General features: G+C 42.1%; 1 protein-coding gene and 1 long non-coding RNA gene across 3 annotated transcripts in view; one reads left to right on the top strand and one right to left on the bottom strand.

The window, feature by feature from the left end:
• The window catches only part of COMMD1 (copper metabolism domain containing 1), a 63,884-nt gene extending 57,304 nt beyond the window's left edge, over positions 1-6,580 (top strand). Inside the window, exons 3-4 of one of the 2 annotated variants that reach the window (XM_083435499.1) lie at positions 2,841-2,972; positions 6,323-6,580. In XM_083435499.1, coding sequence (XP_083291625.1) covers positions 2,841-2,939 — 99 coding nt within the window. In that variant the 3' untranslated portion in view covers positions 2,940-2,972; positions 6,323-6,580. The remainder of the gene's footprint in view (positions 1-2,840; positions 2,973-6,322) is intronic. The other variant, XM_083435498.1, reaches the window with a different exon arrangement.
• A 1,949-nt stretch (positions 6,581-8,529) lies between these two features.
• Positions 8,530-13,522, bottom strand: LOC310675260. Its single transcript, XR_014510007.1, has 2 exons — positions 9,885-13,522; positions 8,530-9,633 (listed from the first exon to the last, which is right to left on the bottom strand). It is a non-coding gene; the product is annotated as an uncharacterized lncRNA (long non-coding RNA).
• Between the last annotated feature and the right edge of the window lie 1,090 nt (positions 13,523-14,612).

Here is a 14,612-nt window from a genome sequence, read left to right on the forward strand (position 1 = left end):
ACCGTCCTTATCTCATTCTTCCTTTGCTCTTGGAGCACATGCATCCCTCTCACTGAGTGTTTGAAGGTCCTCCTTAACAGCTGCACAACTGGCAAAAATTCAACAGCAGAGTCTACATGTTAGGCTAATGTTGCACTGGTGGGTTTTTTTGTGTTCTCCTTTGTTCTCATCTTCAGTGATACACATAAGCAACACATAAGGAACCACCCTACTTAAGACTTTGTTTGTTCTGAATAGTGAAACCTGAAGAAGGGGACAGTTCATAAGCTTGTGTACAATTGTTTTCAGTGACTAGCAACGCAAATACTATTATTTGTATTTCTCAGTCTTAGAACATTACTATGGAATACATGAAAACAAAGGGGCATTGTATGTGCTTTTGTTAAGTTCACCATTCATTCCAGCAGGACTTGTATAGGAAGAATTGCCAGTGGAATCTGCTTATGGTGGGTTAGAACGTATCTTTCAAATTCTTTGTGTGCAATACTTCACACATACCAACTGGAGCCGAGCCTGGAAAGGTTAACTTGAGTGCTGGTAAATAATCCTCCTTTGATTTAAGGGTTATAAATGATGGATTGGAAAAAATGTAATATCATAAAAGCAGTGAAATTAAATTTACTGCACTGTAGCAAATGGAAGGCTTTCCTTCTGTTCTTGGACTTGCTCCAGTTCCTTCAATCCTTTCAATTTAATCTCCAATAGGATATGATTGATTCTACATTAGAAGAATTAAAGAACAATTCCTCTTGAAAGATGGATAACTTTCCCCCCTCCTCCTATAACATAGCCTCTTAAATCATGTAATACCCAACTAATTATGGGAGAGCAAACAAAATTCTGCATATCAAATGCTTCTCCCATGGAAAGGAATCACAGATACAAGCCTCACTTTCAGGATTTTGATTCTGCCATTCTGTATCCACTTACTTGGGAGTAATCTAATTGACCTCAGGGTAGACATGCATTTGTTTGCACTGTACATGTCAGAATTATATTTACAGTGGTACCTCAGTTTACAAACTTAATTCGTTCCAGAAGTCCGTTCTTAAACCAAAGCGTTCTTAAACCAAAGCACGTTTTCCCTACTGAGGCATCCCGCCACCAGTGCCCTTCCACCATTTGGCTTCCGTTCACCCTCTTGGGCAAAGTTCACTAACCGGTACACCTACCTCACCGAATAGTTCATTAACAGGACTGTTCGTAGTCCGAGGTACCACTGTATTGAGAAATTATAATGAATGGTGATTTGTTCTTTTCTTTTGCTGCCAAGATTGTAGTGCATATGAAAACAACTAGGCCAGTAAGATTGTACTGCATCTCATTAACTTTGAAATTATCCAGCTTTTATTTGGTGATCATACATTGCTGGAACCTCACAGGATAGGAATAGTCCTTCAAATAACTTTTTGAGTCCTGCAATTGGATTCAGTTGTAGTGGATGCAATAGGATGTTAAATAATTTTATACAACATCCTTACCTAACTGCACAATGGACTAGTTTGTCTCTTCTGAGATTGCTGATTTTATATGAAAAGAGCAACTTTGGCAATGTCTGTTTGCCTTCGTTTGATGCTACTCATTGTATATGATCAGTGTGTGCTTAGCTGTCATACTCAACTACAAAAGGCAAGACACACAGTCTTTTCTGGGGTCTACACACATTTCATATTGGTTTTTTATTTTCATTTATATTAGCAGCAGTGGCTTTGTAGCTACATCTAGGCAAGTCCCACTGAGGGAGGAATCTTAACTGAACAGCAACTAACAAGGTCTCTTGAGACATATAAATTCAGGTGAGCAATTTTTCACTCTCAACGTAAGAGAACACATTTTCCAAAGGCATAGTCAAATTGATTTAAAAGCACCTTTTTCAGGTGATGCTTACTGCAGCCTATATTCTCCAAAGAAAGCAAGACCACTGCATGGTATACAGAGAGGGCATAAATAGTCTGTATCGCTAGTTCCTGAACATTTTGGCCTTTACAGAAATACTCTTACCGACTGTAGTGCCTCTAGCTTCCCCTCACTTGCAAACATCTATATGAACAGCCATCTTCCTGCAATACTATGTGTAGAAATCCTCTTAGATCAGGCATAGGCAAACTCGGCCCTCCAGATGTTTTGGGACTACAACTCCCAGTGATCCTGAGCTAACAGGACCAGTTGTCAGGGATGCTGGGAATTGTAGTCCCAAAACATCTGGAGGGCCAAGTTTGCCTATGCCTGTCTTCGATAAACCACTCTGCTGCAATGATGGGCTGTATCCAATGCTAGTCCTACTTAGAGCAGGCTCATTGAAATTAGAATTGTAGAATTGGGAGGGACCCCAAGGGGCATTATATAGGCATCCCCCCACTCACACATGATCAATTCACGCTTGACCATGTATCCGCACGGTGCTGGGAAGTAAATAGATTCAATCCAGGAAATTGTGGGAGAGAGCTGGTGAGTCCTTGGGGCTTGTGAGGACAACCCTTCACAGAGCCAGTGTGGGGGCAGAAGAAGCCCCAAAAGAGACTGCAGACACAGCGGGGCTTTTTTTAGGCTGCTCAGCCTCCCTGCCCAGCAGCTGACATGCCCAAGTAGCGCAGAAGCAGCCGCCACTTTCCCATGCGTCCTACAGCCTCCAGCCGGCTTAGAAAGACAATCATGTGGAAGGAAAAGACTCTACGAGAAAAGTAAAGCTGAAAATTGTTCGTGTTATATTTGTTAACCCATATGCTAAATGTATTATAGTGCCAGTCCAAAATGGATTACCTACTGAACTTTCGAGTTATGGGGACAGACTCAGGGGTCCCTAAAATATGATTTAGCAAAGGATGTTTGTGTCCCTTCAGAGTACTGTTAAATGTCACTGGGAAGAATGTGGGAGGCCAGGCAACACGGCAGGGGGAATGAAGATGCATTCTGAAGGCTTTGATAAGGAACATATTTGACTGCAGCAAAGCAGACAGCACTTATCAATCTGGGTAAGCAGAACTGACAGGCTTGACAAAAATAGCCTTTCACATTTCCTTGTCTAGGAAATAGGCTAGACTGTGAATCATGGATTTCATTGGCTGCATACATTTCCCAAAAAAAAATTTCCCCTGCTTATAGTTGTATCTGTCCTTTCAAAAAACCTTTGGGCAAAGTGCCTCATCAAAGGCTTCTGTGGAATCTTATCAGTCATGGCATAAGAGGCAAAGTTCTCTTGGGGATCAGGACCTAGTTAAGTAACAGGAAGCAGAGAGTGTGGACTATGGGATAGCTCAGTGGGTAGAGCATGAGACTCAGGGTTGTGGGTTTGAGCACATTATAAGATTCCTGCATTGCAGGAGTTGGGACTAGATGGCCCTCATGGTTCCTTCCAACTCTACAACTCTATGATTCTGTACGTAGGAATAAATGGACAGTGGAGGGATATAAAAATGCTACTCAGTGTTAACAAGTGTAAAGTGATGCACATTGGTGCAAAAAATCCTAATTTCACATACATGCTTATAGAGTCTAAACTGGTGGTGACTGACCAGAGTGAGACCTTGGGGCCAATGAAGATGTCGACTCAGCATGCAGGAGCTGTGAAAAAGGCAGATTCCATGCTAACTATCATTAGGAAAGGAACTGTAAATGAAACTGCTGCTATCATTATACAATTATATCATTATACATTATACTGCATTTGGAATACAGTAAGCTTATGCACATTTAACTTGTGTGCATTCAGCTTTACGTGCATGGCAAAAAAAGTAGAAAATTACTTTGGCAATCCCACCCACCATTGAACCCAAAGTGTTTTGGCTATACACAATTTTGGCTTTAGGTGTGATCCCCAGAACATAACCTCTGCATACGTTGTGGGCTTACTGTACTGTGTACAGTTCTGGTTGCCTCATCTCAAAAAAGACATTGTAGTTGGAAATGGTTCAGAGAAGGGCAAATAAAATGATCAAGAGGATGATGAAATTCCCCTGTGAAGAAAGGTTAAAGCATTTGGAGCTTTTTACTTTAGAGAAAAGACAAATAAGAGGTGCCATGAAAGAAGTACATGCAATTATGCCTGGCATAGAGAAAGTCGATAAAGGAAAGTTTTTCTCCTTCTCTCATAATTCTAGAACGTGGACACCCTGCGTATCTGAATGTTGGAAGAGTCAGGACCGGCCAAATACTTAACTATGGAATTTGCTTCCACAAGAGGAAAGGTTGAGGAAAAATGCTTTCAGTTCTAACATTTCTCTCTTAGTGTGAGGCTTTCAGGCCAAAGGAGGAAATCAAATCCACTCCCCAACTCTCCCCCCTCCCTTTTTACAGTTGAGTTAGACCCAAGTAAGCATTTCCCTAGAACAGGCTTCCTCAAACTCAACCCTCCAAGTGTTTGGGGACTACAATTCCCATCATCCCTGACCACTGGTCCTGCTAGCTAGGGATCATGGGAGTTGTAGGCCAAAAACATCTGGAGGGCCGAGTTTGAAGAAGCCTGCCCTAGAAGATTGGTTCATCTTCCCCCATCTCCAACCTTTTCAATTTGTTCTAATATATCACAAACAATAGAAAAACTTTTAGTCTCTTTCCTCACCCACTTGCCAGAGCAGGGAGGACCTGTCGCCACAATTGCCAGCCAGTCAGTTTTGCTGAAGCCTGATCCTGAAACAAACCTCCCCTAGGACTATCATGACTCTGTGCTTTTTGCTCTTATGTGGAGCATGGCCTTGGGACAGTTTCTCAGCTAGATAAGCATGGCTGCGCCTGAACCAGCCTTATATGTAGAAGAAATATGGAACAAAACTCACCTTAGGTTATGCATCTGGTCCTCCATTCTCAGTGTGCTCGTCCTCATTTTTCTTCTCTGTTTTTAATGTGAAATTTTATGCCAGAAAGGTTGTTTACAGTTTTGGTTTCACTTGATTCTGTTGGGAAAAAAGACTGCTAGCATGAATCAGTTCTGAGACTATTTAGATAAAGTATGTTAAACAAAACCTGACTCTCGTTTTTTGGGGGAGGGAGGTGCTGTTGCCTATACATTCTTCATAGCCAGAATTGACTCAGCAAGGTTGTGTGTGTGCGTTTTAAATCCCTATATGTATAGTTTTGGTTTGACTTGTTGAAAAGGCCACAAATTCTTCACTATAACTTTGACTTCGAGACTTTTCCTTGAAAGACACAAACAGATAGCTCAGTTTAAAACATATTATTCTCATTAATATGTATAACATTCAGTCTGCGTCTTTCAGTTTACATTAAAGCAGGTTCTGTAACATTAATGTATGTGTCAGTCCATATTTATCCTTTTATTTTACAGTACAGCATATTTGTAAGTATCAGTAGTTCTGACATGTAAAATAGTTTCTCTCCCCTTCTTGCTCTCAGTGCTGAGGAATGCCCAAGTCGCTCCTCTGCCAAAATAAGAATTATCTGATGAGCAGTATTGTTGCTTGACTGAAGCTGGCATTCAGGGACGGATAAAATATATATCCTGTAACTAGTTTGCAAGGCGTCTGGTTTGGGTTTCAACTGTCCTGGTATTGCGATTTTCAAACAACAGAACTCTGAAGAGTTCCTCTAAAGCTTATCAGGGCTCTTAAATGAAAAGATGGGGAATGATGGGCAAAATCCATAAAGTGCAACCACATACTGGATATATCTACTGGGGTTTAGCAGCAGTTTCTGGAGCAAAAATGAAGCCCAGGAGGCTGGCAGTGTGTGTATGCTAGCAACCACTTCTCAGAAACCGCTGCTACACCCAAGGGATTTATGTCAAATGTGTAGGCATTCTTCAGCAGGCAGTTTGATGCAGAAACGGTTTCTGAATGTAGGAAGTTTGAAAGCTAACCTTTATGCATACTAGCTTTATGTAAAAACATTGCCTTATAAAATAGGGCAGTCACTTTCTCACACTGTATGATTGATCATGTAGACCATGTGACAAGCTCTATCCTTGGCGACTCTCTGTGCGCATCAGTAATCTATACCACTTCCTGCATGTGATGGACAGTGGGACCATGAAATCTTATGCTGCAACAAATTAGTTTGTCTTCAAGGCCCCACAGGACTCCCCCCCCCCCCCGCTTCACCTTTCGTAGGTGGGGGTTGTGTTGCTGTTACATACTCATATGACTTTCCTTTTGGAAGAAAAATCAATATGGATATTTCCTTTCATCATACTGTTTTCACTGTTCCACAGCCATTATTCCAAAGCGTTTCTGTGAAGGAAAAAGTCTAGTTTGGAAGCAGTCCACAGATGTTCTCATCCAAATAGTCTTTCTTGCTCCTGATTTTTTTCTTTGTTAAGTTTCCAGCACTTTTTCCTAACATTAACATCTTCCTTCCTTCTTTGTTCCAGGAATCTGAATTTTTGACTTTGGAATTTGATGAGATCAAATTGAATCAAATGGTGAGGAAGCTTTCGGAGATTGAAGACAGCATTACTTCTCTGACTCAGTCAAACTAGCTTTTGAGTTAAAACTGTGTACGGCACAAAATATGTTTTCATTCCTGTTCATTCCTTTGGTCATCATGCTTGTTGTGAAATATTTTAGTTCATTCTTCTGTCATGTAAGAATTGAAATAAAGATGACAAAAAAGTAACTCAGGAAAAACATGCAGACACTTGCAAAGATCATTCCGCCCATTAAAACAAAAGGATGTAATTGGATTAAAATAGAGTTAATAGCAGAGCTCTGCAGAACAACAGGAGGTATTGCTATTATTCACTTTTTTTCTCCAGCGGTTGAGACCAGAAGAGAGCTCCCTTGCCTCAAATGAGAACGAATGTGAAAGTGAAAAGAATGGAAAGTTATACATACAGATTGCACTGGGGAACGAAGACAAGAGTCCGGGTTCAGACGTGAAGGCCAGTTCAGGCATTTATCTTAAGCTGACATCGCAGCTTGCATGGTGAAAGGGCAGGTGCATGCCCCATCGCTGCACATAATGTGTGGCACAGCTACTCTAAACAGGCCTTTGTGTGTGTATTCTGGCTCAATTCCTATAAACACTCAAGCTCCCCCTTCTTTAGGGGGAAGAGCTGTGTGGCTCAGACCATTGCACAGATGGTCCTCCATGGGGGGGCGGGGGCTAGTTACATTATGCGCCGGTGAGGCTTGGGCCTAGTCCTCCCTCCAGTGAGTTGTGGCAGTGGCTGCTATGTGACAATAGGCCCAGGAGAAAAATCCCTGTAGGAAATTCCTATACGTACCTTTATTTCCCTTCATATTCAGCAGCAGTTTGTTTGTATACACAAAGAGTTCATAATTGGAAACCATTGTCAGACTGTCAGACCCTATCAGGAAAATCAAGCATAAGTGTATTTTGGCTACTTCAAGCACAATGCATGAAAGTTCAAAACCCCATACTGGAAATTATTATCCAGTCATTTGAAAAGCCTAAATAGGTGTAATTTCAGATGGAGAGCAAATTAACATCAGAAAGACTTTTCAGCATGAACTGTTACATCTCTAGAGCAATGCCTTGTGGTATATTACAGTGCATATTGAAAATGTAAAGTGTAGGGCAAAATATTAAAGTGACATGCGTATATGAACTCCAGAACCTCTCAGGGGTGACAGTACTGTTACTTGCTTTCTGCGGATGGATTTGATTGTGGGGTTTTTTTGGGGGGGGGGGGGTCCTTGGCAGGGTTGCTATTGGGATTTTTCTTTTCCCTCCTTTGAGAACATCCTTCAATATTTTAACTAATTTACTCAGCATGTCAAGTGTTCAGATTCACCTTGGCATTGGCTTCCTTACAAGGTTCAAATTACTCCCATTTCTCAGTGGGGCTACCTGCCTCAAGAGGAGTACTGGTTCTTGCCCAGGGCCCCCATGTGTGGCCCCATTCCTGCTTTTTCTAACAGTATTGTGAGAAATAATTTGATGCTAGATCCTAGTTCTCTCCCCTTCCCTCCATATTTTTAATAATATTTTTAACAAAAAAACAAAACATTGCTTATGGGGCAGCAGGAAATACATCTCTTCCCAGAAGACCTGGTTTTCTGAAGGGCTACTACTGGATACCAAACCACAGTTTGATCCTTGTTTCATTGTCATGTTATTGGGAACATCTGCTCCTACACTACTGTCCTCCTTTGCCCACAAGAGAGGAAGAAAGTGAAAACTTTGCAGTTCCACATTATGTACGAGCTCAGGAACTGTAGTTCATGCTAACCCAACTTAGTTTAAACCAAGGGTCATGTGGTGGGCTGGATTATATTTTGGGGGGGGGGGATGAACGAATTCCTATGCCCTATAAATACCCCAGAGATGCATTTTAAATAAAAGGACACATTCTACTCATGTAAAAATGCACTGATTCATGGACCATCTGCGGGCCGGATTGAGTAGGCGCTTGGGCTGGATCCAGCCCCCGGGCCTTAGATTGCCTACCCCTGGTTTAAACCCTAGTTTATATCATGGGTGAGGAATCTTTATTAAACCTGAGGGTTGGAATCCAGCGGGAACAACCTTACTGGAGCCTCATGGCAATAGTAGGTGGGTCCAGAAGCAAAAAGTAAGGTGGGTCGAAAGATGTGACTCTGATCTTTTATGATAGACTTCAGTCCAGCCATGCAAAAGCCAGCACTTTCTAACCACACACACTCACACCTCCAGGGAAGCAAGAGGCATTATAGACAAGATAGAGAAGCTTAGATTAATGCCCCAGGCATGAGATCCTACACCTTTGATTTAGGTGATGGACTGAATTGGGCCAGGAAATGGGGCGATGCCTTGTGGAATCCCAGGAACTAAATGATTTGATGAGCAGAATTTATAGCAACTGAGTTTTCAGGCATAGCTCCTTGGTCTTCCTCATAACCAGCAAAATAAACAACGCAACATAATAAATGGTGTGGGTTTCCTTAATTTGCACAAATTAGACAAGATTTAAGGTCCTCCCTCCCTCTTATAGCATAGCATACATATCGGACAGAATATAAGGAACGAAGCAGCACACATTCCACCTCTTAATCACATCCCTAGAAAGCACATCCTGCTTAATCATAGGACATATGCCAAGAGTGCCCACATGGGTGCCATGGCAACAACTGTCCTTGCAAGCCAAGCCCTCAAGTGGGCCAAGTATCTGAAGGCACCTTCCCCATCTCATTTTACTTCTCCCCTCAGCACCACAACAACATCTGGCCTCCTATCATGCAATGATGTTTTGTTTCTGTTGCCACATTTTTGTAATATTAATGGTTAATGATATGTGATCTTGCCTAATGAGTCAAGAACACTAAAACCATGATCTAACTGCTGAGGCACTTGTGACCTTTGATCACAGAATTATATTGAATGCTCAAATAGAATTCTATGATTCTATACTTTGGACAAGAATTGTTTTTTGAACTGAAGGACACAGTTTAAATAAGCTACATCATGTCAAATTCTTCAGTGGATGGAGCAGTGCGGTGTAAATGAAAGCTGCAAAGAAACTCAAGGCAGATGTCAGGAAGGAGTATTTTACACACTACAAATTTACATGAAATAGCTTACCAGAGGTTTGCTGAGGCAGGAAAGTCAGAATCATTTTAGGAAAAAAATGGATGATATCCTGAAGTAACTGAAAAATATTTCTGTAAGTCAGAGAATCACAGAGTTGGAGGGAACCCTGTGGGTCATCTAGTCCAACCCCCTGCAAGGCAGGAATCTCAACTACAGTGGTACCTTGGGATGCGAACGGGATCCATTCCAGAGCCCTGTTCACATCCTGAACAGAATGTAAGACGTAACTGCGCATGCGCGGGTCACGTTTCGCCGTTTCTGCGCATGCGCGTGGCATCATTTTGACCGTCTGCGCATGCGTGAGCAGCAAAACCCGGAAGTAACACACTGTTACTTCTGGGTCGCTGCTGAGCGCAACCCGAAAATACGTATCCTGAAGCGTATTTATCCCGAGGTATGACTGTAAAACATCCCTGGCAGTTGGTCACCCAGCCTCTGCTTAAAAACCTGCAAGGAACAACCGAACCCTAGGCCAACCCCAACCTCTCTCACCACCCAAGGAACACAAGTGACTAGCAGAGAACCTGCACAAGCGACGCTGACACAAAACCCCACATATATTAAGTATAACAGAAACATCGCCACCCGAGGCCACCCCCACTCACCTTTCCCCCCTCCACCTCTTTCCCCCTTTTCTTCCTAATGTCTCAACAAATGAAACTGATCTGTAAAAAATGTTACTTGAGGAAAAAAGAGAGATTGCACATACTTTTGTAAACCAATAAAAAATTTTTTTAAAAAATATTCAAAAACCTACTAGGAAGGAGAGTCCACCACCTCCCAAGGGAGACCATTCCACTGGCTGAACAGCTCTTACTGTCAGAAAGCTCTCCCTGAAGTTTAGTTGGAATCTCCTTTCTTGTAGCTTGAAGCCCTTGGTTTGGGTCCTAGCCTCCAGAGCAGGAGAAGGCAAGCTTGCTCCAGCTTCCATGTGACAGCCCTTGAGATATTTGAAGATGGCTATATTTGAAGATGGTGGCTGGGGGAACCCAGTCAGACGGGTGGGGTGAGTACTATCAGTCAACCAGACATTTGGTTGATTGACATCCTATGCTCTTTTAAAACATGTTGTGGGGGGGAAATGATTAGGTTGTTTTCATTTTGATTATTTATTTTGTGGTTTTCTTTTTTGATTTTATCCTATGGACTGCCCTGAGACCTGCAGGTATAGGTCGGTATACAAATTTACTAAATAATAAAATAAATCACCATCTTCATCATATCCTCTCAGTCTCAACTTTTCCAGGCTAAACATACTTGACTCCCTCAACTGTTCCTCATAAGGCTTTGTTTCCAGACCCTTGATCATCTTGGTTGCCCTCTTCTGCACATGTTTCCAGCTTCTCAAAATCCTTCTTAAATTGTGGTGCCCAGAACTGGACACAGGACTACAGGTTTGGTCTCACCAAGGCATCATATCCGTGCCGGGGGCGTGGGGCGTAACTGGCTTAGCAACCTGAGGCCTTTGGTTTAAAGTAACCATTTTGGCATTCTGTTTGTAAGTTTGCTTTGTTTTTAATGTAAAAACTCAATTAAATACTGAGATATATGAATGACATTTGTTATGTCTGTTCAGCACACAATTTTAAGTTTCAAGCCTGAATACCAGCTTATCACCAAAATCCCCATCTGCAAAGCAGAAAGGGAAATGCAAAATAGATTTTATATTAAGTGCCAACAGTCTGGTTCAAGTGAAGACCTCTCTTCTGCATAGGTACGGCTTCTTGTAAAAATTCCCTCAGCTCTGCCAGTCTAGATTCCTGAAATGCTGCCTTGGAAGCAGGTGCTGGACTTCAGCATCTTGAGCAATCTACATTTTTCTTCCAATACCTCGCTGCTACACTATTTGTACAGGGCACATGATGTCTGCAACCTTCGTACCAGACAGGCACTGTAACCAAATTTCTGCACCATCACACTGTCCGTTAAGCATTCAAACCAGTTTCCTTCTGGAGAGACTCACTGGTTGTCATTGTTCATAGCTGAATAGTGGAAGCAGCCCCTCTTTCCAGAAAGTTAGTAATTGTGATAACACAAGAAAATACAATATGCCAGGTACGCCACCTCCAAGATTGCTTGTTTACTGCAGTTAATATGTTACCTTCTGGTGGTGCTCTAAGGCTCAATGAAGGCTGTAATCAAAGCTATAAACACTGTAATTTAGCTTCACAGAAAATTACAGTTCCTCTTAAAGAAACTGTGCACTACAGTGAGTTGACGTGCACATATTAATTAGATGGGTTTCTGGACACTGTTAAATGTCGTGTAATATGTATAAGCTTCTAGTTTTTGCCAAACACTAACACAGAATACCTTCACAGTTTAAACTGTTTTTCTGAGCAGTTCATGCAGTTAGGCTGCTTTTATCCTGTAAACAGCTTAACTGTGTTCAGGATTGTAACCTTTGTTTCTCTCTCCTACCAGCTTTTTGTGGCAGTTCAAAATAATCTGCTTTGTTTTTAATCTGCTTCCATTGACAGCTGTATTGAACAGTATCATTTACTTCTGATTTATACAGATAAAGTTGAACGCAAGGGGTTGGGGAAGAAACCCTCTTATTTTACTACAAAGTTTTTGTGTTAAAATATTATGGGCTCTATTCTTATTCTACAAAACCTTTGCAATCTTCAACTTTGTTCTTCCTTGAATATATCAACCTTTCCGCAACTAAAATCATCCCATAGTTTATTCACCCAACATGGCACTTTGTTGACTGCTACCTTGCCTCTTCTTGTCCTCAATGTTAGGCATGGAAATGGCTCTGGAACATCTTCATCTGTTCTGTGGCTGATTTTGGCCCTGGGAACATCTGCACCATCTTTTGTTATCAATGGACTTCACAGGCATAACACAATGACAGGAATAATTTTCCAGCTGTGAGTTTGGGTTTTGGGGCTAATAATAATGTAAAGAATGTTAGTCATACTCAGAGAAGGCAACTAACTTAAGTCCATTCATTTCACTGTGTCTACTCTGAGTAGAATTGAGTTGGATACAACTCACTGCCTGCTCTTTTAGTCTTCTAGGATGTTCTGTTCTGCCTGCAAGATGACTTTCTGTTTTCTGTCCATTTGCCTAATGCATTTTATTTCCTATTTTTTGAAGCATAAAGTTTTATCTGTTAGTGGAATGTAGTTGCTTTAAAACCCTGGATTTTTGAAAGCATGTATTAAAAGTACTGGTAGACAATGATCAATGCTTCCCTTTAATAAGCAGTTTAGACTGTGAGGGGTTTTTTATTACTTGAATAAAAAATAAATCCTAAATGCCTCTTGGATTGCTAACAGGAAACATTAAAGCATTTTGACTGATGGATCTAATGCATTTCCCCTAGTTCACACTTGTTTATTTCCTGAATTTTCTTCTGCGTCCCCTCCTGCCTGCCCCAACCACTTCCAGGCATTTTTGTGTTAGCGTGTTTTAAATATTTAGAAAGAGTAGCTTAATTTAGCTGAGGGGAGTTACAGTCATTTCTAATGAGGGCCTTTTAAGGATATAGTTTCATGGGAGAAACAGGAAGATTCTGGGGTGGCTCAGTGATCCTTCCCAGCAGCTGATGGAACTAATTCACTTTCACAAGCTTTATAATGAAGAAGTCGTGTGGATGGTTCTGCAATGCCAAGAGGAGAGAAAACATGACAGGAACTCTAAACAACTGACTTCAACAGACATTAAGGAGAAATGCAGTATTTAGGGTGTATATATCACTGACGTTTTCCTGCAAAGGCCATAAGTTTCTAAATAAAAGATGTCAGGGCAAACAGGGAATGTCTATCATCTTCGTGCTCTATATGTGAGCTCTAGGAGGCATTTGGCTGGCCACAGCTGGAAGTGTTGCTGGACTAGAGGATCTGACAGGCTACCTCATTATGTGTGGTGGCTCCTGACTGAGGCTTCCCTAAAGCATTCTTCACAAAGTTTCTCCTACGATTGTCACCTTTTGAAACCGTGGACTTGGGTGTTTCAACAAGCTCTCTGTTTCTCAAAGATGGATGTAAAAACAACGAACAGGGAGTAGTTCAAGCTGAAACAATATTGAGAAGGGGAAAGCTGGCTAGTTTTGTGGAAAACATTCTTCATTGCCATTACCGCTCCCTGCTCAGGCTGCATAGAATCACTTCAAGTGACAGAGATGAGCTATCTTTTTATCCCTCTGCCATATTCAAAATCAGTATGCCTAAATGGTCCTTTTATCCATTTTATTTGCATAGGAGAGCCTAGGACTTGCCAATCAGAAGGTCGGTGGTTCGAATCCCCGTGACGGGGTGAGCTCCCGTTGCTCGGTCCCTGCTCCTGCCAACCTAGCAGTTCGAAAACACGTCAAAGTGCAAGTAGATAAATAGGTACCACTCTGGCGGGAAGGTAAACGGCATTTCCGTGCACTGCTCTGGTTTGCCAGAAGTGGCTTAGTCATGCTGGCCACATGACCCAGATGCTGTACGCTGACTCCCTCGGCCAATAAAGCAAGATGAGCGCCGCAACCCAGGAGTCGGTCATGACTGGACCTAATGGTCAGGGGTCGCTTTACCTTTAAGAACATAAGAACCAGGAGTGCCAGCTTGCCCCCTGACCATGGGTGCCCGGGGTCGTGGGTGCCCAGCCCCTTCATGGGGAATTTGGTGGGTGCTTGGGCACCCAGGGCTGCAGGGAGTTGGCACCTGTGATAAGAACCCTGCCTAGGTCCATCTAGTCCAGTATCCTGTTTACCCCTCTAACCATTTGGATGCTACTGGGTAGCTCACAAGCAAGACCAGCTCCCCACTAACTGGTGTTCAGTGACCTGTTTCCTGGACATGGTTGGTTCCAGTTGGCTGTCATGAAAAGGAGTCATGGGTAGACTTCTCCTTAAATTTCTCTAATTAAAACAGAGCACTTCATTATGTCTGTCTTGCATTCATTCCCAACCAATTTCATTTGGGAACCCTAAATTCTAGCGGTATGGTCAGGGTGGGGGCAGAGAGAGAAAAGCAGTTTTCTATCCATTCTCCCCACCGTCGGGGTTGATAAGAGACTGTGGGAGTGGAGCTCACCTATAAGCTTGCTAACATCTTATTCTGCTCTACGTCATTATTTGAATTCTTATAGCACTTCATAAAACAGATGTTGCTTATTTTATTTTATTAGACCAC

Source organism: Podarcis tiliguerta, assembly GCF_965153285.1.
Source record: "Podarcis tiliguerta genome assembly, chromosome: 3".
Lineage (NCBI taxonomy): Eukaryota > Metazoa > Chordata > Lepidosauria > Squamata > Lacertidae > Podarcis > Podarcis tiliguerta.